This window comes from Cervus elaphus, chromosome 4 (assembly GCF_910594005.1).
Source record: "Cervus elaphus chromosome 4, mCerEla1.1, whole genome shotgun sequence".
Taxonomy (NCBI): Eukaryota; Metazoa; Chordata; class Mammalia; order Artiodactyla; family Cervidae; genus Cervus; species Cervus elaphus.
Genome location: NC_057818.1, coordinates 39,750,836 through 39,778,094, shown reverse-complemented (window position 1 = coordinate 39,778,094; position 27,259 = coordinate 39,750,836). Strand labels below are relative to the sequence as shown.

General features: G+C 45.5%; 1 protein-coding gene across 5 annotated transcripts; it reads left to right on the top strand.

Annotated features, from left to right (window-relative positions):
* The first annotated feature begins 14,245 nt into the window (after positions 1-14,245).
* ATXN1L (ataxin 1 like) lies at positions 14,246-25,289 on the top strand. 5 transcript variants are annotated; one of them, XM_043898996.1, is made up of 3 exons: positions 14,246-14,382; positions 16,230-16,297; positions 17,486-25,289. In XM_043898996.1, the coding sequence occupies exon 3, from the start codon at positions 17,603-17,605 to the stop codon at positions 19,667-19,669; it is 2,067 nt and encodes a 688-aa protein (XP_043754931.1). In that variant the 5' UTR covers positions 14,246-14,382; positions 16,230-16,297; positions 17,486-17,602; the 3' UTR covers positions 19,670-25,289. The 5 variants fall into 5 exon arrangements, with proteins under 5 accessions (XP_043754931.1, XP_043754932.1, XP_043754933.1 ...); XM_043898997.1 differs by having other exon boundaries at positions 17,483-25,289; XM_043898998.1 differs by lacking the exon at positions 14,246-14,382 and having other exon boundaries at positions 16,294-16,429.
* The last annotated feature ends 1,970 nt before the right edge of the window (positions 25,290-27,259 follow it).

The window sequence follows — 27,259 nt, the reverse complement described above, 5'->3', positions numbered from 1 at the left end:
AGCAATGATGGGTTTTACATCTTCTGTCTCCTATGGCCTCATACAAGAGTTGGAAGATCTGTTATCTTTGAATCTGAAGATGCTACTTGTGAAAGATGATTCAGTTTAAGAAAATTAGAGGTTTCTTTCTCCAACAAATAAGTGGCAAGAAAAAAATGGAAGAGGTGAGAAGAAGGAAGTATTAGACATGAAAAGATTTAAAAGACAAACCAAAGCCAGGAATTCCCTGGTGGTCCACTGGTTAGGGCTCCACACTTCCCCTTCAAGGTACATGGGTTTGATCCCTGATTGGGAAACAGATCCTGCATGCCCCCTGGTGTGGCCAAAAAAAGAAAAAAAGAGAGAGACATATAAACCAAATAATATGTGTGGGTCTCTTTGGATCATGATTTCAACAAAATAACTGTAAAAATGCATTTTTGAGATAGTGAGTCTTATGATAATAAGGAATTATTTTTCATTATATTGGGCATCATAATAACATTGTTTCATATCATGAAAGTAAAAGGTGTATGTTATAGATATAAACAGAAGTATTTACAGGTAAAATTACAAGTATAATGTTTGAGATTTAAATTAAATTCCTTTTGTTTCCAAAAAGAGTGTTAGGGAAGAGGTAAGTAGATGAAGTAAGAGCAATAGAATATTGATAAACATTGAAACTGAGGGAAGGGTACATGAAAGCTCATTTTATTATTTGCTCTAATTTTGTACGTTTAAATTTTCCATAATAAAGCTTTCTTCATTTTATTTGTAAAGCAGAGGACTTGAATTCCAAGAGTAGAAGCTGAGCAATACACAAAGTGGTTCAGGCAAATAAATTCACAAGGAAAACCAGAGTTAAATTATGACTGAAATATAAAATCTTTTAAAAGAGAACTTCATGGGGCAGAAAAGCTTCGCAAAATGAAAAGAACAAAACAACTTCTCTTTGTTTCCTTCATACCGAAGGAACAAAGAGTTAAAAAATTAATATATATGGTTCTTTAGTTTTTTTTTACTTATCCAGAATTATGTACACAAATAAATGAGATTTTTATACTATTTTCAACATAAGAGAAAATTGCTTTCATTCTAGAAAAACTGAACAGATCTAAATCACGATACATTAACACTTCAAATAGACCAGCTCTTAAAAATGTTCTTTGCAGTCTCTACTGTGGTATTGTCAAGAGATAGATAAAAGACTATAGCCCAATTTTCTCATGAATTCGTCATAAAAATACATCAAATGTCAGCAATATGATTGCAAATATGCCCCCCTGGCCTTAAAAAAGCCTTAACAGTGGACTTCCCTGGCAGTTTATCAGTTAAGATTCTAAGCTTACCCTGCAGGACGAGCAGGTTCAATCCCTGGCCCAGAAACTAAGATTCCCACGTGCCTCGTGGTGGGGTCAAAAACAAAAACATAACTTCAGACAGACCATTTTACTATTCAAGAGCCCATTTAGAAATATATTCTAGCACTATTTGTAGTCCCATTCCAGATTCAGTTTCCCTAACCATATTGACCTTCCATGAGGAAGGAATGAGAAATAAGGGGCTGGAGATGACACAGGTAAGGAGCCTGGTGTTAATCTGGCGATGCCCGAAGTAGATCACGAGCCCTATGACAGTTCCACCGCTTTTGTCAAGAGTACCTTTCTTGACATCCTCAGAAAGTCCAATATTGACTAGGTCTGCTGGGGCTTCAGCCTGAGGCAAGAATCACATTGGCATCTCAATTTATGACACATTTATTTATTGCCTACCACTTTTATATGCCAAGTACCCTCAGAAGCCCTCAGGGGGTTGTAGGGGGAGAAACAGCAAGCAAGGAGACATGATTCTTGCCCTCATGAGGCTTAGAGTCTAGGGCAAGTCAATGACAGTTAGAGCAAACTTCAGACTTTCTGGCCTACATACTTCTTTCTCTCTGTTTCAATGACTATGTTTTGAGTACCTGTGAGGTCAGACATTGTGGTTCACCAGTATTTAAGAACTAGATATCAATATGCATAGATATGTCACTGGAAGAACTGATGCTGAAGTTGAAGCTCCAATACTTTGGTCACCTGATACAAAGAGTCAACTTATTGGAAAAGCCCCTGATGCTGGGGAAGATTGAGGGCAAGAGAAGTGGGCAACATAGGATGAGATGGTTGGATGGCATCACTGACTCAATGGACATAAGTTTGAGCAAACTCAGGGAGATAGTGAAGGACAGGGAAGCCTGGTATGCTAAAGTTCATGGGGTCATAAACAGTCGGACACAACTAAGCAACTAAACAACAACAATGTCTACAAGAAAGTTTCTTATATTTTAGCCATGGTAAACTCTGGATTTATTCATTCCTTTGACAAAAATCTGTCGACCACATAATATAAACCAGGCACAGAGCTGGGGATGCCACAGCGAACAAAACAGAGAAAAGTCCCTGTTCTCGTGGAGCTGATGTTGCAGGGTGAGAGACAGACGAGATCACTAAGTGACGGATACAGTGTGTTAGATCTCAGAGATGAGAGCAACAGAGAAAAAATATAAAGCGGTGAAGAGGGAAGAGAAGGTAGCTTTGGAGGGCTTCCCAGAGAAGAGAACGTTGCAGTACAGATCAGAAGGAAGTGAGGGAGGGACCAGGCAGAGAGCCGGAAAACACAGAGTCTCCAAGTACAAAGGTCCTGAGGAGCGAGCAGGTGTGTGTTTGAAGAAGCACAGGGAAGCCAGTGTAGCTGAGGCATAGTAAATAAGCAGAGAGCTGAGGGAACGCAGCCAGAGAAGAGAGGTGAGCGTGGACCTGGGTGGCCTCCTGGGTCATAGGAAAGCTGGTGCCTATTATCCTAAGTGAGATTAAAAAGTCACTGGAGGTTTTTAAAAAGCAGAGGAGATGCACGACCTGATCTAGGTACTAGCCAGATCTCCGAACATCGGTTCATGGGGAAAAGGAATAGAAGCAGAAAACACTGAACGTCAGTTCATGGGGAAAAAGGGGTAGAAGCAGAAAAACCAGTTAACGGGGTATTGCAATCATCCAGGCCAGAGATTATTCCATGTTAGCTCAGGGTACTGTCAGGTTGAGAGAAAGGGAAGAGTCAAGAAAGATACGTCCCTAGCATAGCATCACCATTAACTGTAGAATGAGTAAGTTCTTGGAAGAGCACTTTGGGACACTTTAGTTTGAGATGCCTCGGAAATATCCAAGGAGATATCAGGAAGGCAGGCAAATACATCAGCTTGCCGTTCATATTAGCCTAAAGACCTTAACTAGCGATACACATGTTGAAGTCCTCACCACAAAGAGGGGGGGTAAAAACCACAATGTTGGCGACTTCCCTGGAGGTCAAATGGCTAAGACGTCACACTCCCAACGCAGGGGGCCTGGGTTCAACCCCTGGTCAGGGAACTAGTTACCACACACTGCATGTGCAACTAAGACCCAGCACAGCCAAGTAGATAAATAATTTTTAAAAGTTAAAAAAAAAAACCCACAATGTTGGATGAGATCACCTAGAGAATAGGGAGGAAGATGCTGAGCTGTTAGGCACAACTCTGGTGGCATTTCATGTGGCTTTTTCTTCTTCTTAGTCCCTTTCTGTATTGTCTAAATTTTTTTTACATGTCATTTTTCAACAAACCACATAACTCTTTGGAAGAGAAAAAAAAGAGTAAAAGAGCCCTTTTCAGGAAACCATCGGAAACAAAGCATCAGAAAAGACAAGTGTGCCCTTTAACCACAGTCCAACATGGTCCATGCTATCAGTTTGAAGTCATTAAGGAGAAATTTCTCCTGCCCTTAAAAAATTCATGACTGCCTTTTGGAAGCTTGATCCATTCTCTGTGATAATGATGTGAGGATGAAAAGCAAAACTTGATTATGTTTGCTCTGTGCCAAGCCCTGCATATAAATTCCTTATACATATTAGCTCATTTAATCATCTCAACCTGCTTTTGAGATCTGTTAATAACTCTTAAATGTTATTAGCCCCCTTCTTACAGTCCAGACAACTGAGTCTTTGTGAGGGTAAGTCACTTGCCTGAAGTCTCACAGCTAATAAATACTGGCTCTAAATAAGGGTCCTTTTACTACTGAACTCAAACTCTGAACCAAGGCTCAAAGATGGTACCTTGTGCCTTTGGATCTTGTAGACTTTATTTCAAGAGCTCTTTATTTAAATGCAAAATAGGACATCCCTGGTGGTCCAGTGGCTGAGAACCTGCCTGCCAGCTCATGGGATGTGGTTCAATCCCTAGTCTGGGAAGATTTCACATGCCATGGGGCAACTGAACCTGTGATCTGCAACTATTGAACACACGTGCCCCAAATACACGTGTGAAGCTGGAGCACCCTAGAGCCTGTACTCCCCAACAATAGAAGCCTCCACAGTGAAAAGCCCATGCACCACAACTAGAGAAAGCCTGTGAGCAGCAACCAAAATCCAGTACAACCAAAAATAAATAAATATTTTTAAAAATATATACAAATAGTAGATTTTCTAAAAATGTAAAATAACGCTCAGATAAAGATCTCAGATAAAGAGATCTTAAGAACTAAATATGCTTCTGGGCATAACACTTTAGATACCTTCATCTTTGTTTTCTCCTGTATTGCTAACAACTTATTAAATAGAAGGGTCATCTGACTGTAGAAGTCCATCTCTGCTAGAAAAAGTAGGTGGGTGGAGAAAAGGTGCAGAGGTCACCCATTTACAATCCTGTCAGAACAACTCTGGAAGCCACATTCTTAAGTTAAAAAAAAAAAATCAAGTGCACAATAAAAATCTTAGCTTTAAGTCAGTTCTCTCTTCTTGTACTCACCATAAAGGTTGCTTTGGATTTAAATGGCACATTATAGTGGTAAAGAATCTGCCTGCCAATGCAGGAGACACAAGAAATGAGGGTCCGATCCCTGGGTGGGGAAGATCTCCTGGAGAAGGGAATGGCTACCCACTCCAGTATTCTTGCCTGGGAAATCCCATGGAGGAGCCTGGCGTGCTATAGTTCATGGGGCCGCAAAGAGTCAGATTGAGCATGCACACACATAGTTCTTAGCCATTTCTATAGGTACTGCTCCACTAGAACCTTAGTCAGAGTGTTCACATTCAATTTACACATCAGCTGCAAAATAAAGAACAGAACAAATCTGGTCACACACAAACCTACAAAGAAAGAAACAAAAAGATTTTAAGCAGTATTTCAGTTTTGAATCATAGTTCTTCACTTTACTTGTCTCTGTTATATAAAATGTGTAATTTTTTTAAATGCATAATTTTTAAAAGATGTATAGTTTAGAAACAACAAGGAGATGCTCTGCTTGTATCATAAGGCAGCCTTATCCGAGGGTGAGGGAACCAAGTAGAATAAGAGGAAGAAAATAAACACAAGAAAAAATATTTTGACTTTCTGATTAGTATTGTCACTCGAGTGTATGCCCCTCGGTTCTTTGTCTCGTCACAGCAAAGATTTGGAGTGACGGACATTAAAGCCCCCTTGGCATGTCACAGCTCTCGGGTCTTGGACAGACCGTGTTACAGCTCTTAGACAAATCAGTGTTGCAGCTCAGCGTTACAGCTCCACTTTATTTAGAAGATAGCAGGAAAATCCATCTTTGAGGCATGAGGGCACGACGATCCAAAGACTCGAAGAGAAGAGCACCCCATCGCCAGGGGGAGAGAGAGAGAGAGAGAAAGCGGATTTTCCTGCTATTTTCTAAATAAAATACAGCTGTAACACTGATTTCTCTAAGAGCTAGAATATGGTCCGTTCAAGACCTGAGAGCTATAACCCAGTCTGTCTAAGCCCCGAGAGCTGTGACACGCTGAGGGAGCTTTAGTGTCCGTCACTCCAAATCTTTGTTGTGATGAGACAAGAACTGAGGACCATACACTCGCCTGACAATAAGTATTTTGAATTATATCAGAGGTAATAGTCAACATACTCAACAAGACACTGTCCAGTCAGAATGGACACGCTGAATGATGAGAGTGTCCACCAGCCTGAAAACAACTACTGAGGCTACCTCCCTGTGTCCCAGCTGAGTATCAGTCCTCAATTAGGTATGTGGTCATGATTAAGATGTTCAAAAGTTGAAACTTCTAAGTTGGATTGGATTCTTTCATATTACTAGGCCAGTTATATTTAGGAAAATGTATGCTTGTGCTTCCCTGGTGGCTCAGCTGGTAAAGAATCTGCCTTCAGTGCAGGAGACCCAATTTGATCCCTGGTTGGGAAGATCCCATGGTGAGGGAATGGCAACCCACTCCAGTATTCTTGCCTCGAGAATTCCGTGGACAGAGAAGCCTGGCAGGCTACAGTCCATGGGGTCACAAAGAGTCAGACACAACTTAGCATGCACACACACAAACCTTTATGTATCTATCGGTATATATAAGTATATGTACAGACACAGAGACGCATACAGATAAACACATACAGACTGAAATAAATATACCAAAATTCTTATCTCCAGATTCTTTTTGTCTATACTTCCTAAGTTTTCTACACATTTATACTACATCTTTACAGCTCAGGGTGGGGAAAGGCAACTAGTTGGTTTTAAAAATGGTTCTGTGGGCTGACACATTCTTGTCAAGCAGGACTGCTGCTGCTGCTGCTGCTGCTAAGTCGCTTCAGTCGTGTCCAACTCTGTGTGACCCCATAGACGGCAGCCCACCAGGCTCTCCCGTCCCTGGGATTCTCCAGGCAAGAACACTGGAGTGAGTTGCCATTTCCTCCTCCAATGCATGAAAGTGAAAAGTGAAAGTGAAGTCTCTCAGTCGTGTCTGACTCTTAGCTACCCCATGGACCGCAGCCTACCAGGCTCCTCCATCCATTGGATTTTCCAGGCAAGAGTCCTGGAGTGGGTTGCCATTGCCTTCTTGGCAAGCAGGACTAGTTCTATACTAAGTGGAGACAATGTTTTTTGACACAGTCCCAAATTCCCAGATGGCTTAGTGGTAAAGAATCAGCCTGCCAATGCAGGAGATGTGGGTTCAATCTCTGGGTCAGGAAGATTCCCCTGGAGGGAGGAAATGGCAACCCACTCCAGTATTCTTGCCTGGAGAATTCCATGGATAGAGGATCCTGGTAGGCTACAGTCCATGGGGTCACAAAGAACCGGACACAGCTGAGAACGCACACAAGTTAAGAGCCCAGTGCTGCCCTCGCTAGGTGGCAGAAATGCCTTGTAATTTTGTTGAGCCTGACAAATGATGCAAGTTCAATAGGTCTCACACTGTGCCCTGGATCAAGGTAAAGTGAGCCAGCAGCAGGTCCCCAGTACAGCTCCAAGATCTCCATGGCCTCCAGGGGTAGTCTTATCAGGTAATGTGCACTGATCCCAGCTTTTCCTCTTTCCCAGAGGCCATAGTCAGTCACCTCCTTCCTATTTTCTGGGCCTGCTCTGCTGCAGCACAAAGCATGCATTTAGGGAAATGAACTGACAAAGAGGAGTTTTTTAATAAATAGGGCCATTTACAACACAGTGTGAAATAATGTTTTTATTTAAAACAAAAAACTGAAAAAACCAGGGAGTTCCCTGGTGATCTTAGTGGTTAGGACTCTGCGCTCTCACTGGTATGGCCCAGTTTCAATTCCTGGTTGGGGAACTGGGATCCCACAAGCTTCATGACATAGCCAAAAAAAAAAAAAACTTGTATTAAATAAATAAACACTTAAGATACATGATATATCCATAGTTATCAGTGTTTTGAACTAGATCAGTCATTATCAAAGCGTCACCCCTACATAGGCAGCATCAGCATCACCTGTGAACTTGTTCGAAATGCAGACTCTTGGCCCCACCCCCGAAATACTAAATCAGAGGACTCCACTGGTGGTCCAGTGGTTGTAAGCCAGCCTGCCAATGCAGGGGACACTGGTCTGATCCCTGATCCGGGAAGATTCCACATGCCCGAGAGCAGCTCAGCCTGAGTGCCACAATTACTGAGCCCCTCAAGCCCTAGAGCCCATGCTCTGTGACAAAAGAAGCCACCAAAAGGAGAGGCCCATACACTGCAACTAGAGAGAAGCCCCTGCTTGCTGCTAGAGTAAGCCTGCGTGGAGCAATGAAGACCCAATGCAGCCAAAAGTAAATAAATAAAAATTAAAAAAAAAAAAAACTAAATCGGAAACTGGAAGTGGAGCCCCACCATTTGTTTGCAGGAGCTCTCTGGATTCCAACACCCGTTAGAGGCTGTGAAGCACTGCTCTGGGTAGGGGGTGTATATGAGGGGCGGGTGTCTTCCAACAAGTGATATTTTATTTTATTTTTTCACAAATGCTCTAAAATGTTCCATACTGAACATTTGTTATCTTTACAATAAAAAGAGCAATTTTTTAAAAATGAAAGTGCATGTCATGGTTTGCATTTTTTTTTTTAAGTTTTATTAAATACAGTTCCATTTGATTTGAGTAACACATGTGAGAGGTTTGCATGTTATTTGCATCTTACAGTTGAGAAAATTGACATTCTGAGAGGTTACGTCGCTTTGCCCATATTCGCAAGATTCGGAGTAACTAGTTAAATTGGGACTCAAGGCTAAATCTTCAGGCTACAAATTCTGATGCCTTCCTACCACATTATGCCATAGAATGAACAAATAAGTCATGCTGGAGACAAAACAAATGTAACCTGTCCCAGGTTAATCCCCAGAGATAAGGAAAGTCTTAACTACCTCGAGTTATCAACTGATGATGGAGCCAGGGGAAATAGGCTTTTCACAAGTCAGGGAAACCTGAGCCTCCAAACCTACACTCTGTCCACCAAACCCTAAAAGTGATGCTTACCTTCTAATCGTGAATAGACAGAGTTACTCTGTCCTTGAGAAAAATCTTGACCTGAGATTGCAGTTCAATCTGAAATAAATGCAAAGCTCAGTGTTTGGAAGGTTGCTTAGCTAAGTTCAAAGTAGGACAATGGCCTTTGCCCTGGACATCACAGAGAAGACAAATCACAGTAAAATCACTAGAGTGCTTCAGATAAATCCTGAACTGTTGCTACACCAGCACTAATATTAGCAAACATCTATTGGGTGCCCAGGTTATAGTCTGTCTTACAAATAGAACCCTGGAGTAATAGAAGGTCAAGAGTATTATCTCCCTTTAAAAAAGAATATATTTAGGTAAGACAGCACTCATTTGTTTTATTTGTTTCAAATCACTCAGGCATTCCATGTTTAAATTTATTTATTTGTTAGAGGATAAAACACACCTGAACAATGATATATATCCCTGATTGTCAGAATTAAAAGACACTTGGACATACAGTTGATAAAATTCACAAGTTCTGTGTACACCATCAATGTCATTCTCTTTGTTCATGATAATAATAATGAGTACCACTGGATTTCTCTACATGTCATTTGTTTTGAATACTTTCCATAGGTTCCTTATATAAGTAATGCCCAAACACCCTCTGTAAGATTTGATTAAAGAATGCCTAAAAACCAATTTGAAAGTTTGGGTAATATCTGCCTCTCCACTACCATAATCTAATAGACTATAGCATTTCAATAATAAATAGTGCTATTTATGCAGCACTGAGAAAGCTGTGTTTACATGCATTACTTATTTCACCTGAACCCTTCTCATAATCAGAGATTCTCAGTTTCTCAGTTTACTGAGGGAGTCATGGCACACGTGACCCACTGGAATAAGGAAAGGGCAAAAGGCAATATAAACTACAGAAAGAAGACAACCAAAATCAGCTACTACTCATATTCATGGGTATAACATGACTTAAGTGGTCACCTGATAGAAGAAAGAGCATCTTCTGTGTGTGTTTGAAAAAAGCTAAGGAAGCTCTTTCAGAAAAATTTGCCCAGCTCAAACTTAATAGCTATTACATATCTAAAAAGGCTTGGCTAGATAAAGGACTGTGCTTTGGTGGAGAGAAGTCATTTGGATGTAACATTACATCTTAAAACTTCAGAAATGTTTTTCTTTCTTTTGGCCATATTTGGAATCTTAGTTCCCTGACCAAGGATTGAACCTGAGACCCTGTAGTGGAAGTGCAGAGTCCTAACCATTTGACCACCAGGGAATTCCCTGGAAACCTCTTTATTTATTTATTTTTTTTTTGAAACAAGTGTTATTTATTTATTTTTGGCTGTGCTGGGTCTTTGTCACTGCATGGGCTTTTCTCCAGTTGCAGCAATTTTGGGTTACTCTCTAGTTGCGGTGCGTGGGTTTCTCATTGCAGTGACTTCTCTTGTTGTTGAGCATGAGTTCTAGGGGCTCACAGGCTTCAGGAGTTGCAGCACGTGGGCTTAGCAGTTGTGGCTCCGGGGCTCTAGAGCACAGGCTCAATAGTTTGGTGCACAGTCACATGGCACTGTCCCAGCTCAGGGACGAAACTTGCAGCAGGCAAATTCTTCACCACTGAGCCACTGGCAGGTGGATTCTTTACCAATGAGCCACTAGGGAAGCCTGAAACTTCTTCTTAAATTAAAGTTCTTATTTTGACATAATTGTAGGTTAACATGTGGTTTGTAAGAAGTAATACAGAACCACCCAGGGCCCCCTTTACCCAGTTTTCATCGGTGGTTTAACATCTTACAAAACCATGATTGGTATTGAGACAATCAAGATACAGGAGAGTGTTTGAAAATTTTTAAACAATTTGGTCACTGTAATAATCAGCCCCACAATTCAGGAACATTCCTTTAAATTCCAGAGTTGCTAAGGTCTTATGAGATATGCCATGGGACTGGGAGGTGCCAGCATGAAGTGCACAGGAATCTGAGGGGCAGCTTGCTGTGCTCCCTGGAGTGTTTGCTCACTTAAAAAAAAAATTTTTTTCCCAGGAATTCTAGGCGATTGACAACCAGCTACAAGTTGTCGCGAAGGGCATAAGCTTTGAAGGCAGAGCTGAAAGTGATTTCACCACAACGCACAGCAGCTCGCAAATCACCTTTCTGAGACATTTCCCAGCCAAAGAGAGAGTTATCAGAGGCTCTAATTTTTCCACATCTACTTTATTTATTCAGGAGCCTGGCGGGCTACAGTACACGGGGTTGCAAAGAGTCAGCCATGACTGAGCACGCACACATTTATTTATTTAACAAATCCCTTGTAAGGAACTCCTGGCTGCTTAGTACTGGCCTGAATGCACTTGCTTCTCTGCGGACCAGATCCCCAGATACAACACTTGTGATTCAAATAAAGGCTAGATCTCCTTCAGTTTATTCCATTCATCAGTGTTTTTACTACAACTTTTGAGAGTACTGCCGGAAGTTTCTGACAAAAAGTGAAAGTCTTTGGCAAGTGTCTGAGGAAGTACACAACAGAGGGATATTCTCCTCCCCAGAGAACATAATAGTCACTTATGGAGAAGATATAAGACCTTCTTCTAAATAAAATATTAACGAATTTGGGAGGGAAATCCCCATTGGAACCTGGAGAGGTTGCATAACATTAAAGGTGTGTGGAAATGAGAACAGGGAAGTAGATAAAACAGAAGCCTGAAAACTGCACATTCCTACATTTGGAAACAATTAGAAAACTTTTCCAAATAATCTAATATCAGGAACCAACACGTTTCTAGGGAAAGTCAAATCTGCTAAGGATTCTATAATTTCAATGTATGCTTAAGATTAGTTGTCATTTCTGCCATAGGATCCAAGGATAGAAGTTCCTTTCCTAAAACGACCCCCAGGCATGCTAAAGCATATAAACAGGAAGATAAAAAGCCACCTACTCCTCTTGTTGTGACAAACATGGTTTCCCAAGTTTTTATTCAAAAGTTATCTCTGATTTGATCCCTTAGCATCACAAATAGTTGGGATAGTTGTCTTAGACTACCCTGCCCGTGGGCCTTCCCCGGTGGTTCAGTGGTAAAGAACCCACCTGCCAATGCCGGAGATGAGAGTTCCATCTCTGGGTCGGGAAGATCCGCTAGAAAAGGAAAATGGCTACCCACTCCAGCATCCTGCCTGGGAAATCTCATGGGCGGAGGCGCCTGGCAAGCTAGTCTATAGGGTCACAAAAGAGTCATCTACGACTTACCGACTAAACAACCACCATCAATATGTACAACCAAAGAAATGAGGCTTGCTTGGAGTAAAGAGTTCTAGAAGAAGATACAGCAGATATGACCTATCCTTTTGGGACTGCAGCATCAAACCAGGAAATCATGTGTTTCACCATTCAGAACATCCTTTAAAAAAAAGTAGACACACACCTTTGAACAATGTCATTATGTTAATGTCTGGCAGCCAAAAAACATTTTTCTTGCATCAATTTTGCCTGAAAACCAGGTCTCTGAGTACATATCTTGATCTGGGAGAAACTGGCTACCGTTGAATACACTTTGATGGTCCAAAGGTCTCTATCTTGGCAGTTTTAATGCCAGTTTTGTGAAGGAAGAAATGAACCAGAAACCATTCTGCCAGTTAGCACTAAAACAGGACTTCCTTCTTGGCCAAACTGAGAAGATAATTGTTATGTATAATATTAATATTCACAAAGCAAAGTTCTCTGATGATTTAGATGGTTATGAATCAGTAGTGTCATTGTTTTACCCACTTGGGTGTAGGGGTGTGTGTGTGTGCGCACACATGCATATGTGTGTGTGTGTGTGTGTGTGTGTAGTGTTCAATAATTCTTTGGACCACCCAGGTGAGAAAATATCAAATTTGAGGCCTAAGTGTTTCCTAGAAAGAATGTTAGAGATCATATACCTTATTTGTATTTTAACTTGCTCATTTAATATTTCTAAGGTAATATTCTCATTTAAAAAATCCAAACAATAACAAAAAGTCTCTTTTGCTCCTCTTGGCCACCACCCAGTTCCACTTTCCTCTCCTGAAATAGCCAATGTTAACTAGTTGATACATATCCTTCTACTCCTCTTCTGTAAAAATACATAAATATATGCAACTGTAACATTATATGTTGTTTAAAATAAATACATGATCTCACAATGTATATCTTCACTTATTTTTTCACTTAAAATGTTTTGAGATCTCTCCTATCTATGTTTTACTCCAGCCCCTTCACCCATTTTAGGAGAAGGAAATGGCAACCCACTCCAGTACTCTTGTCTGGAAAATCCCATGGACGGAGGAGCCTGGTGGGCTGCGGTCCATGGGGTCGCTAAGAGTCGGACAGGACTGAGCGACTTCACTTTCACTTTTCACTTTCATGCATTGGAGAAGGAAACAGCAACCCACTCCAGTGTTCTTGCCTGGAGAATCCCAGGGACGGGTGAGCCAGGTGGGCTGCCGTCTGTGGGGTCGCACAGAGTCAGACACGACTGAAGTGACTTAGCAGCAGCAGCAGCAGCTTCACCCAATTCAAGCTCTTCATTTCACAGAAAAGGAAACTGAAGTCTAAAGTAGTAAAACGATTTTCCAAAGGCTGAATAGCAAGAGCCGAGCCAGTAGTACTTTCAAAATCAAACAAAAATCAGTGATTATTTACTGAACAAAGTTTGCAGAAACTAAAAAGGAACAAAATCTACTCAGAATCCAGCCTCTCCAATAGTTATTTTTTTTCTCTGTTCAGCTTTTGTCTGTATGCAGAACTACTTTTTTACATAGTTGTAATCAAAGCATAAATCAATTGGTGTCCTTTTTTTTTTTTCTTTTCTGTTTTGGCCACGCTGCAGGGCTTTGCAGCATGAGGAATCTTAGTTTCCTGCTCAGTGAAAGCCACGAGCCACCAAGGAATTCCCTTTTTTCACTTAAGTTAATCAGATGTTCATATTACTATCAAGTCGACTAGTTAATTGGCAATGATTGGTGACCAAACAGTTCATCTAGTAGTCAAGCCCTCTTCACAGACTTTCAAGTTACTAACTTCACTTTCCCCTAGATCCTGGTTCCGGTCCATTTCTCATCCCCTTCAGAGGCATTTCTCAACTCTTAAAGAGCTCCCATTTCCATCCTGTGTCTCTAGGGGGAATCTCAATACTCTCCCGGACCTGGGTCGCCTCAGTCTTCCCCGAGGTTCCCAAGAGAAGGTTTCACAAAGTCAGTTTCCGAGGTCCAGGAAACGCGAGTCACTGATGGCTACGCTTCGGGGTTCTGTTTGGGAACCTCCAGAATTGACTGGAGTAAGCGCTTGCAGGGTCCTTGTGGGGTCAGGGTGTGGAGGCCGGGCCCAGTCCTATTCACGTGACCCGGCCCCAGGGAGAGGAGTTCGTTTTCCCACCGGAGGGGGCTCTGGGGGTGACAGGGGAGCCAGTCCCCTCCCCTCCGGGGTACTCCTGGGCGTCGCTCTCCGACTCGGGGCTCTGACGCCATCTCTCCGCGCCGGGGGCGGGGCGCGCTTGACGCCATCTCCGGGCGCCCGGCTGGGGGGGCGCTGGGTGTGGGGCGGCTCCGGGGCCGGGGATGGCGGCGGCCGCTATTGCGGCGGCTCCGGGACCAGCGGGAGGAGCCCGGGGAGCGCCGTGAGATGGGCCGGTGAGTGTCGCCTGGATTTAGGCCGCCGACCTCACTGGGGCCAAGCAGGCCTGGGTTTGGTGCTCTGAAGGAAGTGGCCCCCCAGAGCCCGTTGCCCCGCGGACCGAGGGAGCGAAAGAGGCCTCGCCTAGACCCCGGATCGCTTCTCACCGGCCCGGCCCAGAGAGCTGCCTCAGGTTCCTGCGCCCCTGCGGCTGTGTCCTGGCGGCCCGGGGTGTCCGAGTCCTCGGGGCGGGAAGGGGCCCCCAAACAAGGAAGCAGCGCCTGCGGGGCCTCGCCCTTACTCCTCTGCTTGAAAGGTCGACCCGCTACTCTCTAAACGCAGAATTCCCAATTTCGGGCCTTACCACTTTGGGGGCAGTGATTGGGGGATCAAGGGAAGCCTTAGCCCTGTCTGTTCTAAGCTCCTCGCCCCCAGCGAATTCGAGTCTGGGGCTGGATTCAATCTCTTGATTCTGGGCTGTGCTGGCAGCTCCGGCAGCTCTCCGGAATGGTCCTCCTTTCCCGTTAGCTCCGTTAGGTCCACAGGCTGCGTCTTGCCCTGGAGAAATCCTCATTGAGCCTCTTAAGAGGCTAACGTTTCAGATTCCAAAATGTGTTTTGCGTTGTGGGAACCTGGTGAACAGTCTTGGCTCTTTGTTACTCCCGCAGACCTTTTGCCTCTTTCAGTCCTTTTATTAGCCTCTGTTTGGCTAACCCCTCTGTGACCTAGAGGCAGGTTTTCTTTAGTGTTTTAGTCATGAGAGGCAAGTATCATTCTTGAATTGAAGATGTGACCCCGTTTTCTGTTGGAAATGACAGAGAAAGCTAACAGCTTTTCAGTTACTGGAACTGCTGGCCAAGAAGGAATGCAAGACTTGTGCCTTCTGTGTAACTTTGTGTTTGTGGAACAAAGAGTTTGTCTTTCCACCTTGTTTTCCTGTCTTCTTCCTTTCTTTTCTTTCTTTCTTTTTTTTTTTTTTTTTTTTGATATATCTGCACCTTGCCGACCTTAGGGGAGAAATGCCTTCAGTTCGGTTTGAGGCTTGCAGTGTTCTGTAGGACTTGGAAAGCACAGTGGGTAGTATCAACAATTTCTCCAAGTACTGGTCAGTATTACTTTTTTTGTTTTCAGAGATTAAGGCTCTGGTCTTCAGTGCATAATGTTTCTGACAGGTGTAGATTCAGATGTTGACAGTTTAGCAGTTTTGTTTCCCATTGTTGCGGTACCTGAGGATGAAGGCAATACTTTCAGTTTCTGTCATACCTGATTCAGCACTTGGTACAAAGTTGTCACTTAGAAATTTTACACACACACACAGGAGTCTGTTTTTTTTTTTACCCTGGAAATTTGTTAATAAGGCTTCCCTTTGAGTGACTCCCCCTTGACCTCTTTTTCTGCCCCAGAAACATAAATAATTGTTCTTTTTCCTCCAGTGCCTCTTTTCTCATTTAAATAACCTCCACATCTATGTTTTCATTAGCCCAGAATAAAAGTGAAATCCGTGAGACTGACTTTTTTCCTGCTTCCCTTTGTTCACATGGGGACAATGTTGAGTCTTCTACTTTGTGCATTTACCTGAAACTGGGATTGGAAGTAAATTTAACCTTTGGTGGAATAGGTACAGGTAGAGAGTGAAGAATACGATGTTAAGGAAAACAGTGAAGTTTGACACTTGGAAATTTTTTTCCCAGAGATGTCTTCCTACAAATTAGAATTTAATGTGTTGTTACCCCTAGAGAAGAGGTTGAGACAGGGACTCCTGGACTTTAATGTCCTTGTGGCTTTAGAATTCGCTTTCTTCATGATCCTGGGGATGGTCAGAGGCTAGGCTCCTGCTTACTCTATTCCTGTTTCTGTCTTGTAGGCTCCCAAGCCAGTGGGGAGGACACTGCTTCTTATTACAGCTTCTCAGAAACACCACTGGAAGCTCAGGTAATAGAGGTGCTTTGGATACCTTGTTGCAGAAAAACATCTGGAATCAACAGTGGAAAAACAGACCAGAGTGTAATATCATAGAAATCTTTTTTCAGAGCCAAAGAACTGAAGCCTGATTGGAAGAAACAGGTGACAAATTTCATAGCTGTTCAAGTGTTCAGACCAAAATGATACTTTGTGACAGTGGACAAAAGGGTGTATGAAAGGTGATAGAGAAAGGGGAGAGAGAACTTTCTTACGAATCACATAGACCTAAGATAGCGGTAAAGAGGCATGTTTTGGGGAATGGAACCAGAATCTTTAAGAAGTGGTACCTAGAGCCTCCCTACCAAAGAAAAGGAGCCATTGGCAAAGGAAAAAAAGAAAGGGAATGAGTGAAGAAGGCAAATTGAAGGTGGTCCATGGGAGGAAAAGAAGTCTCGCCAGACTAGGGAACACGAAGTCTGTGTGAGGTCAGAAGAGTTTTGTTGCTCTTTGAAGAAAAGGAGAAATAAATTCTAGAAAATGCCAGTACAATCACTTTCCTCTTAGGCCCCTAAGTTTGAATGTAGTATTTCATGGGGCAGAGAAGATACTTATTTTCGTAACATATTTAGGGAACAGCATTTTTTTAAAAAACAAGCAGACCTCAGGACCTACTGACTCCTGGGTTCTTGGGGTAGTGGTGATATGAGGCAAAGGAGGTAAGGCCTAGGAGGGAGGAGGGGGACCGGTGAGGTCATAACCCAAATTAGGCTGGGGAAAGGAAGCAAGGATGAGCTCATATGTTCAGGAAAGAAGATAGCGCAGTAGTGTTTGGTGACAAAAGGAGAAACTTAAGGACCCAGCAGCAAAGACCATGTGTTCAAATCCCCCTTAGGGGAAAAGGCTCAGAATAGGGTTCCCATCAGAGACACAGCTAATCATGACGCTGTTGGTTTCCCTGGGGTCATGGACCCACAGGTTACGTTACGCGTTTTTGAATGCTTGTCCTTGTAGCTGTGTGGTTTCTGTGATTGTTTCTTTCATGTCCTTGGCTGGATGAGTGAGGGGGGTAGCATCCTTGTCTGCCTCTTTCTTATTCCTCTTTTTTTCCCAGCAGTCCCCTTGGTTCCATCTTCCTCCATGGATGCAGTTCCTGCTCTTCCATTTGACTTGGTGTACCCCTGGGTTACTGTTCTTTGCCTCTGATTTGTTCCCTAGCAGATGTGGGCGCCCCAGCCAACAGCACAGAGGGGTGCAGGGGAGCCACAAAGAAGCCCCTTCTGATGCCCCAAGGAGCAAGCCGACCCCTTCCAGGCTCCAGGAACACCACAAAGCAATATGAAACCTGTTCATGAGAGGAGTCAGGAATGCCTTCCACCAAAGAAACGAGACCTCCCCGTGACCAGCGAGGATATGGGGAGAACCACCAGCTGCTCAACTAACCACACACCCTCCAGTGATGCTTCTGAATGGTCCCGAGGGGTTGTGGTGGCCGGGCAGAGCCAGGCAGGAGCCAGAGTCAGCCTGGGGGGTGACGGAGCTGAGGCCATCACCGGCCTGACGGTGGACCAGTATGGCATGCTGTATAAGGTGGCTGTGCCACCTGCCACCTTCTCCCCAACTGGCCTCCCATCTGTGGTGAACATGAGCCCCTTGCCCCCCACATTTAATGTAGCGTCTTCTCTGATTCAACATCCAGGAATCCACTATCCCCCAATCCACTATGCTCAGCTCCCGTCCACCTCTCTGCAGTTCATCGGGTCTCCGTACAGCCTTCCTTATGCCGTGCCACCTAATTTCCTCCCGAGTCCCCTCCTTTCTCCTTCTGCCAACCTTGCCACCTCTCACCTTCCACACTTTGTGCCATATGCCTCACTCCTGGCAGAAGGTGCCACTCCTCCCCCGCAGGCTTCATCCCCAGCCCATTCGTTCAGCAAAGCCCCCTCTGCCAGCTCCCCGCCTGGGCAGTTGCCACATCACTCAAGTACTCAGCCACTGGACCTCGCTCCAGGCCGGATGCCCATTTATTATCAGATGTCCAGGCTCCCTGCTGGGTACACCTTGCATGAAACCGCCCCTGCAGGTGCCAGCCCAGTTCTTACTCCTCAGGAGGGCCAGCCTGCTCTGGAAGCAGCCGCTGCCAATGGACAGAGACCGCGAGATAGGAATTTAGCGAGACGGGAAAGCGAAGCCCTTGACTCCCCCAGCAGCAAGGGCGAGGGCCAGGGACTGGTGCCAGGGGTCGAATGTGTGGTGGACGGACAATTGTTTTCAGGTTCTCAGTCTGCACGGGTGGAGGTGGCAGTGCCAGCACACCGAGGGACCCCGGACACTGACCTTGAGGTCCAGCGGGTGGTGGGTGCTTTAGCTTCTCAGGACTACCGGGCAGTGGCAGCTCAGAGGAAGGACGAGCCCAGCCCCCTCAACCTGTCCCACCATAATCCCGAACTCCAAGGTGGGGGGCGAGGGCCAGCCAGGAGCACCGCCGAGATGGCTGAGAAAAACCAGGCCCGAGGGGTCTCCCCTCACTCCCATCAGGAACCCCTGAAGCATAGACCTTTCCCCAAAGCAGTGGTTGTAGCCAACGGCAACCTGGTGCCCGCTGGAACTGACCCAGGCCTGCTGCCTGTGGGTTCGGAGATCCTGGTGGCATCAAGTTTGGACATACAGGCCAGAGCCGCCTTCCCAGACAAGGAGTCAACACCACCCCCCGTGACTTCTTCCCATTTGCCCTCCCATTTCATGAAGGGCGCCATCATCCAGCTGGCTACGGGGGAGCTGAAGCGGGTGGAGGACCTCCAGACACAGGATTTTGTGCGCAGTGCCGAAGTGAGCGGGGGGCTGAAGATTGACTCAAGCACAGTTGTGGACATTCAGGAGAGCCAGTGGCCTGGATTTGTCATGCTGCACTTCGTGGTGGGTGAGCAGCAGAGCAAAGTGAGCATCGAGGTGCCCCCTGAGCACCCTTTCTTCGTCTATGGCCAGGGCTGGTCCTCCTGCAGCCCCGGGCGGACTGCACAACTCTTCTCTCTGCCCTGCCATCGGCTTCAGGTGGGAGATGTCTGCATCTCTATCAGTTTACAGAGCTTGAACAGTAACTCAGTCTCTCAGTCCAGCTGTGCTCCCCCAGGCCAGCTGGGTCCTCCCCGAGAAAGACCTGAGAGGACAGTCCTGGGACCCCGAGAGCAATGTGACAGTGATGGGAAAAGCCAGCCGTCAGGCGAGGGCTCCCGGTCGGTAGAGCCCTCGCAGCCGGAGCCTGGTGCTCAGGCCTGCTGGCCTGCCCCGAGCTTCCAAAGATACAGCACGCAAGGGGAGGAGGCGCGGGCTGCACTGCTCCGTCCCTCTTTCATTCCGCAGGAGGTGAAGCTGTCCATCGAAGGGCGCTCTAATGCGGGGAAATGAACCTATCCCAGACCCGGACTGGGGCTCCAGCCCAGAGCTGGGCCTCACCGTGAGTGAGCAGAGGATTTGCACATGCCGACCAGGGGGTAGCTCTCTGGGCAGTGAGGTTAGTGGGGAAGAGGCGGCACGAAGGCAGCCTCCCAAGGCAGGGTCTGTTACCTGTCACCCCATGGCATCCTTTGAGAACAGCCCCCACTGGGGTGCTGTGATGGGGAGCAGCAGGCCTGGGCCAAGGAAGGAAGGGGGTGCACACAGGATAAGAAACATTCCAAATATCAGGGCCCCCATGTTCTTTCCTCTTCATCCCTGGCTCCTGCAAGGAGAGAGTCAGGCTTTGGGAGCAGGTGGCAGAGGGAGGGAGCAAAGAAAGAGCCAAAAATGATGATCCACAGCTTATAGTAGCAGTTCAGCTGTCTGAAGTTGTGTTTTTTTTTTTTCCTTTCTTTTTTGTGATGGGAGGACAGGAGGCCCCATGGTTGGAAGTAAGAGGGTTCCCACCCAGAACTCTTCTTTTGAGAGCTGTGCACTTTAAAGGGTAGTTTTGTTACAGATGTTGGAGGCTGGGTTTTTTTGCAGGGGACTCTGCGTGACCCTCTGCTCCAGCCATTTCCTGTCTCCCCACCGTTCCTCCCACAAGGCTTCTAGCATCCTACCAGGAGAGAGAAGCCCCTCCAAGGCTCAGAGTGGAGACCTATCTTGGCGGGGACCCAGTTGCGGGATATGAGGAGAAAGACCTGATGGCCAGGCTGACCAGGCTCTAGGCAGAGCTTCCGGAAGGGCAGCTGACGTGACAAAGCCCCTCCCACTCAGTGTGCCAGACCCACTTTGAAACTGTCCTGAACCTTGAGTTGCTAATGGTGACTTTCAAAACAACCAGTGGACCCTTCGCCCCAGGCCCCTATACCCGCTCCTCTGTCTGTCTTTGTTGTGCCTAAGTGCCTGCGCTGCCCCCACCCTCTGCTGACCTAACCTGTCTGCTTGGTGTCTTGACCCGGGCCTAATTTTTAGCTGCATTGCCGTTCCCTTTCTACAAAACTGGTTTTGTCCACGCTGACCAACACCTCTAGTTTTTGGTGTGTAGGGGGTCTCTCTGGCTTCCCTTTCAGTTATTCTCTAGTTTTAAAAACTCATCAGAGTCATGTCCCCTCCTGTCCTGTAGTTGAACCGTTTGGCGGAGAAACAAGAATGGAACTATGCCCTGGGTCGGGGCCAGTATCAGTGGCTGGGCAGTGCCCATCCTTAGGTTTTTACAGAGTCCCTCCCACCTTACTCCACACCCTCTCCCAGCATTTGGGCTTCCCCAAGCTGTCTCCTCCCACAGCCCGCTCTAAGGTGTTGGGATAGTCTTTTTTTTTTTTTTTTTAATTTTGTCCGTAGGATTTTAGTTCCTTAAATCAGGGACTGAACCTAGATCCTCAGCAGTGAAAGCATGGAGTCCTAACCACTGGACCACCAGGGAATTCCCTGAGATACTCTTGTTAATATTTCAATACCTGAGAAGTCTCCTAGATTTCATTTCGTGGTGGAGTATTCCTCTGCAAAGAGTTTTTCCAATCTTAGTTGCATGTGCCCCCATGTCTTAAGCCCATTTTTTTCTTCATGACTTTTTAGCATCAGCTTGGACTGTGGGATTCCAGTGGATGTTGAGAATTAGGCTTCCCCCATCAGTTTTCAGGTGGGTGGGTGGGTATTCTGTTTGTATGGCTGTGGGGGGAGCCTTAGACTCTTGAAACAACTCAGGGTATTGTCCACTCAGTTCTCTGGTGAGGCTTCTCCCAGGGTATGACCCTGGCCTTTCAAGATGGACTGGCCGAGGCCTGGCCTGTCATCCAGAGTCCCAAACCTCTGAGGTCTGATCTCTGCTCTGTCGAAGACTTTAGGCAAGTCTTGTGACCTCTCACTTTTTCACTTCCTCCCCAGCTGCCAAATGGGGATAAATAATTTTACCTACCTCCTGGGGGGAGGGGGAGTTCTGAGAATGGAGTCATTCTTAGTGTTCAGGTGCTAAAGGTTGTTCTCCTGGGGGAACAGAGTGACTGAGACTGGCCTGTTTGCTCCAAGCCCTACACTCCACAGTTTCATTCCTTGCAAGCAGTTTCCTGGTCAGTCAGCTCCTGGAGGCCTGTCCAAAGGAAACTGCTGACCTGATCACTTCAGTCTCCGGTTCACCTCAGAACCAAACACCAGCCATGTCTGGTGAACACCCAACCTTGTACACATTTGGGATCATGTCCTTTCCCTTCTCTGTCCCCGCTCTCTCTCAATGCTGCTTTCTCTAGCTTGTTTCGACACTGGGGGCCTGTGGGGCTGAGTCTTAAGGAATTTTCTCAGAGGAGGCCTCCAGAGAAGGCCTCATTTCTGGCTGCTCCACAAGCAATTCATTCCCAGTTTCTCATACCCAGGTGTCTCAGAAACCTCCTTTCTCATTAGGAAGGCTCATCCACTGAATATAGTGACAGGCACATAGTAAATACTCGAGAAATAACTACCATGGATACCAACCAAGCTTCTTCCTTGTGGGAGCAAACCTCTGTCTAACCAGATACACGCCAAGTAGTTTAAATACAAAAACCCCTCACTGCCCAGCCTGGTAATTTCCACTTAATTCTGGAAAGAGAAAATCTTGTGCACCTTGGCGAGCTGGGTCCTGAGCTTTCTGCTGCTGTTCCTCTTCAGTCTCTTGCTGGTAAAGCAATACCAGCACTTCCCCTGATACTGTGCCATGCTTATGTAATATATTGATACTTGACTTTGCTGAGCTGCAGAGGTGTCTTGTGTAAAGTATGGTCTCCCAGGGAAAGAAGCTCTGTGCTCTAGGTCCTGGTCAGAGCACTGGCATTCCCCTTACCTTTTCCCTCTGTTCAGTCTTTTCTTCCAGGTGTGAGGAATGAATAACCTATGATGTGTCCATTCTTCCTCGTGAAGATTTCATAAGTGTTATTATAAGAGGCCTAAGAGCAGTTTGAAAGAATGAGTGTTTTGGTGGGATGCTGTCAGCTTTGGGGGGGTAGTGGACAGTTGGAGAAGGCCAGTGTCTGGGGTAGGACATCCTAGAGCTTAGACATAGAAAGGACGATGGCTGACTCTGGCGTTACACAGAAATGCCTACACTGGTTTGGGAGGTGGACCAGGTGAAGGACAGGTAAGACATCCAAGTCTTGGATAACCATTTCTATCAAGATTAATGTACAAGGAGGGGGTTTAGCATGGGGGAAGGGGAAACTGGGAGGTCAGAGCTGAGCACTGGTAGCCCAGTGAGGAGGTGCGGCCAGTAGATCTGGACTGATCCTTCTATACTCTTGGTTCAGTTGGTTGTCACATCAGGGGCTTTGGTCTGTGCTGCTTTGCCACTGCTGCTGTCTATTCACTGTCCTGCCTGCTGCCCTTCACAGTGCTCTTTCTGTGTCTTTGGCCATATAGGTGAGACCCAGGCATCCTGTCCATCCTTACCTGTGCAAGGGTTACTTTGTAGCAAAGTCATGTTGAGTAGGGATGGTATGAAATGCTGCTGGTGGGCTGGTGAATCCAAAGGGATGTGGCTTCAGTGCGTCTTGGGAGCCCTTTGGCTCCAAATATCTGACTCTTGAAGAAGAGACAAGTGGGTCCTGTAAGTGGTGTTTTCTGTGTATTCGCTTCTTTCCTTTATAATATCTTGTATCCTGTTTTAAAACTTAAATGATGGGGAACCAGGTTAGGACCTGTGTCAGCATCCCAGGGAGGTTCATCTGGCTCCAGTTAAGTTGATTCTGGGGTTGGAGGGTTTGAAATAGACCCTCAGGTGGGGTTTAGTTTTATTTTTACCACTGGGCACCATAGAAGATGCACAGCGTGGAGGTATGATTTCAGCCTGCAAGAAGCAGGAATGTTGAAAAGTTGAGTGATCACACTGGAGATAAAGGGTAGACATGAGTTGACTGGGAAGGGGCTTGGGTCCATTGGAGTAAAGACAACCTGGTTGACTGAATTGGCCGTGGGAGATTTAAGTTACAGTCTTATAGCAAATAGTGCAGAGGCCAAGTTTTAGGGAGACTTCTTGGCCTCTGAGGCTAAGATTACTAAACCACACTGAAGCTACAATACTTTCCAGATGGGAAGAAGTGTACACTACAGTTGAAGATCTGAACCATGTGAGGTTGGATGTTGACCAGGAACCTATTAGCCCTTTGCTGGGAAGCCTTCACCCTCCAGCTTCCCTGGGATAGGCAGGGCCTCCCGCATTATGCAATAATAAAAAACGCATCTGGGTCTTTGCAGCTGTCAGTTGCTCTTTCAACTCTAGGATCCTTCTTTGGGCCACACGTCTGGTCTGGGCCTAGGATGATGCTGGCCCTTGAGATGCTAGAGTCGACTGCACACTCTCCTTACCTGCAGACTATGCACAGTGCCTGGGGCGGAAGGAGGAGAGGTGGTGCGGTGTGCCCTGCTGAGCCTCCCCAGCAGGAACAGTAGTAATAAATGCACTTTTCACACTAAGGTTTCTTTATTAGTTCTCCTATTAAGCCTAGATCCTCCCCTGGTAGACTGCAAACTCAAAAGTCTGTGTGATTCCCCCAAGCCATTCTACTGCAAATGCCCAGCAGTGAAGATGGCCTCAAATTGAGTTCCTGTCTGCAGTGTGTGTGGCGGCAGCCCATGTGCCTTTACCTATTGTCAAACTTGCAAGCATTTATTTTGGTCTTTATGACTGTCATGGGGACTGAGGTTCTTCAAAGAGAGAGCGAGCGCGCGTGCGAGTGTGAACAAGCTGATGACACTGGTTTTACATCCACTCCCTGCACAGGGAGTTTGCACATAGTTGTGAGCTGCGAGTGGTTACTGCATCACTGAGGTTGCTGAAGGGAGGGTTCATCTCTCATTTGCTTGACACTCGCATTCAAGAGAAGCTTGTGTTGGGGAAGAGACTGACAGTACTCTTGGCAAACTTAAAGTATTAAAAATAAGGCTGTCCCCTACAACCTCCCTCGTCACACACAGGATCCCTGTAGCCAAAACAGTGTATGTTCCAGCCGCAGAGAGCAGACTGCTCTCAGCTTGCACAGCACCTTAGGGGAGGGAAGAGTATATGGGTAGGGAACGGGGTGGAGAAGGGAGGATGGGGATATTGTCATCCAGGTGGCTTTAGGGTCCTGAGGAGTAGTAGAGGACGGCACTGGGGAGGTCTGATGGATGGATCTGATTTGTGTAGGAGTTCCCTGTAGATAAATTACTGATCCCCCAACTACTATCCCCAGTATGTAATGGCTAAATTAATATGTAATCAACTGCATTGTATCTAAAGCCTTAGAACTAGTCAGGTGCTCCCCCCACCCAATACCATTTCTTACCCTCTAATCCTACCTGATCTTTAACAAAGCATTAATAATTCTAAGGATAATCTCTATTTTGTTGTGCTTTTTTGTAACTGTTTTAAATAAATCAATTTGTACTGTATATTTGTACTTTTGTGAGATCCTTTTTGCTGTTTTACCATTTTAAGTCTCTGTACTTGGCTACACACAGATTGTATTTTTATTGTTAATGCTCTTCTTATGGATACCTGCATTTAACTTGTGGACTATGTAAACACATATATCAATATCTATATATCTATATATCTATCTATATAAACTACTAGCTTTTCCTTTTGGTGTTTGCGCCTTCTTCATATCCCAGCCTTAGATGGTGGCCCTTGGGTGGGGGACCGAAGCCCTGTGTGGCAGGGCTTGAACTAGCAAGCAAGCGGCACCCATCTTTATGTGGTGGCCTGGGGGCAGGTTGCGCGAGCTAGTCCTGAACTGTGCTCTACACGTTCTGTTGTATCTCAGGGACCCAGAAGTCTACCTGGAGACTCAAATACTGTACTACCACAACCACAAGGACCTGTAGATGCCCTCACTGTTGGCCTTTTTTCTAATTCTAATCTCAGGAACAATGCCAGAAACTTTCGGAGTAAGTCAGCTCCAATCCCAGCTACCACTTCTAACTTAGCTTGCCACTAGTAAGGGGTGAAACACTCAAGATACGTAATAGTTACTCACATTTATTGAGCACTTGCCGTGTGCCACAAAATCTACGTGCATTATATATTAACAACTACTTGTTGCTGGTATTATTATTTCCATTTTGTGGGTGGGAAAACGAAGAGGTTTAAATATGTGCCAAAAGTTACACAGCTATTAATTAGCAGTACAGAATGTTAAATCCAGGCACCTAATTCCTGAGTTTGTGTTAACTCATGGTTTGTTGTAAAAATTAAATGAGATAATCCATGAAAGTGCTCAGAACAATCTTTGACACATAATGAGTGCGCAACCATTTTTGAAACATCCCAGGTAGAACTTCCAGTGTGGGGCTCTGTGAGGAAGCCATTCGGCTCAAATATTTTCTTTAAAATGTCCAGTACTTTGTAATAGGCTTATTCAAATTTTTGTATTTTTCAAAACAAGTATTTCAGCCAGCCTGGTAGGAATTAACCCTAGTTTGGTGGGGGGTCAGTTAACACTCTTTAAGTAGCCTTGAACCTACGGAGATCAGGGAGGAGTCCAAGTTTCCTTGTTATGATATTGGAAGAGGTCCACATTCCTGGCATAGTTATTTTTCTGGCTACAACTTAACTAGGGCACTTCCTTCTGGACCTCAGGATCTATAATTATCTAAACTGTACACAACCTTTGGTGCAGGCTAAGGAAAGTTTTGTGCTTGTTGTGTACCATCACAGGCGGCTTTTTAGAAATGGCCTCAGCTCTTGTCTCCTCCATGGTTTGGCAGCCGTACAGACTGCCAGAGTAGTCATTTTGCTCCGGTCTTGACCACTACTGACTTGAGCTCTCAGTATCACCTTAACTCTGGATTTTCCTCAGTGGGTTTTATTATCCTACCTTGGCTCTGGGGACTACATAAGAAGATGGGCTGTTAACCTCTTCTCTCAAATATTGAGTTCCCTGGCACTACGTACCTTAATATTGCAGCTGTTTCTATGACTGTATCCCTAAATGCAAATGACTGCTGTCTAGGGTAGAATTTTAAGTTTGGCAGACTGAATTCTGCTGGGCAAAGTAGTTGGTACCTAGTCTAAATACTGCATCCTCTTTAGCAAGTGCCAGTCATGAGGAAAGGTGTCCGCTTCTGAGTTTGGAAAAGGTATGCTCAATATTGCTCAGTCAGCGGCCGACTCTTTGCGACCCCATGGACTATACAGTCCATGGAGTTCTCCAGGCCAGAATACTGGAGTGGGTAGCCTTTTCCTTCTCCAGGGGACCTTCCCAACCCAGGGATCGAACCCAGGTTTCCCACATTGCAGGTGGATTCTTTACCAGCTGAGCCACAAGGGAAGTCCAAGAATACTGGAGTGGGTAGCCTATCCCTTCTCCAGCGGATTTTCCCAACCCAGGAATTGAACCAGGGTTTCCTGCATTGCAGGCGGATTCTTTACCAACTGAACTATCAGGGAAGCCCCAGTCATGAGAAAAGGTGTCTACTTTCGAGTTTAGAAAAGGAAAGCTAGGTTGAATTAGCTCTTGGGACCACAGGCAAGCCTCATTAGGGTTGTGAGCATGGACCCTCACAAAGCTGGCATCAGTTCTTTCTCAGTGTTGTCATTAACTTGTGAAG

What these genes read in the sequence shown, in the direction of transcription:
- ATXN1L (XM_043898996.1), top strand. Translation starts at nt 17,603, where the DNA reads ATGAAACCTGTTCATGAGAGGAGTCAGGAATGCCTTCCACCAAAGAAA.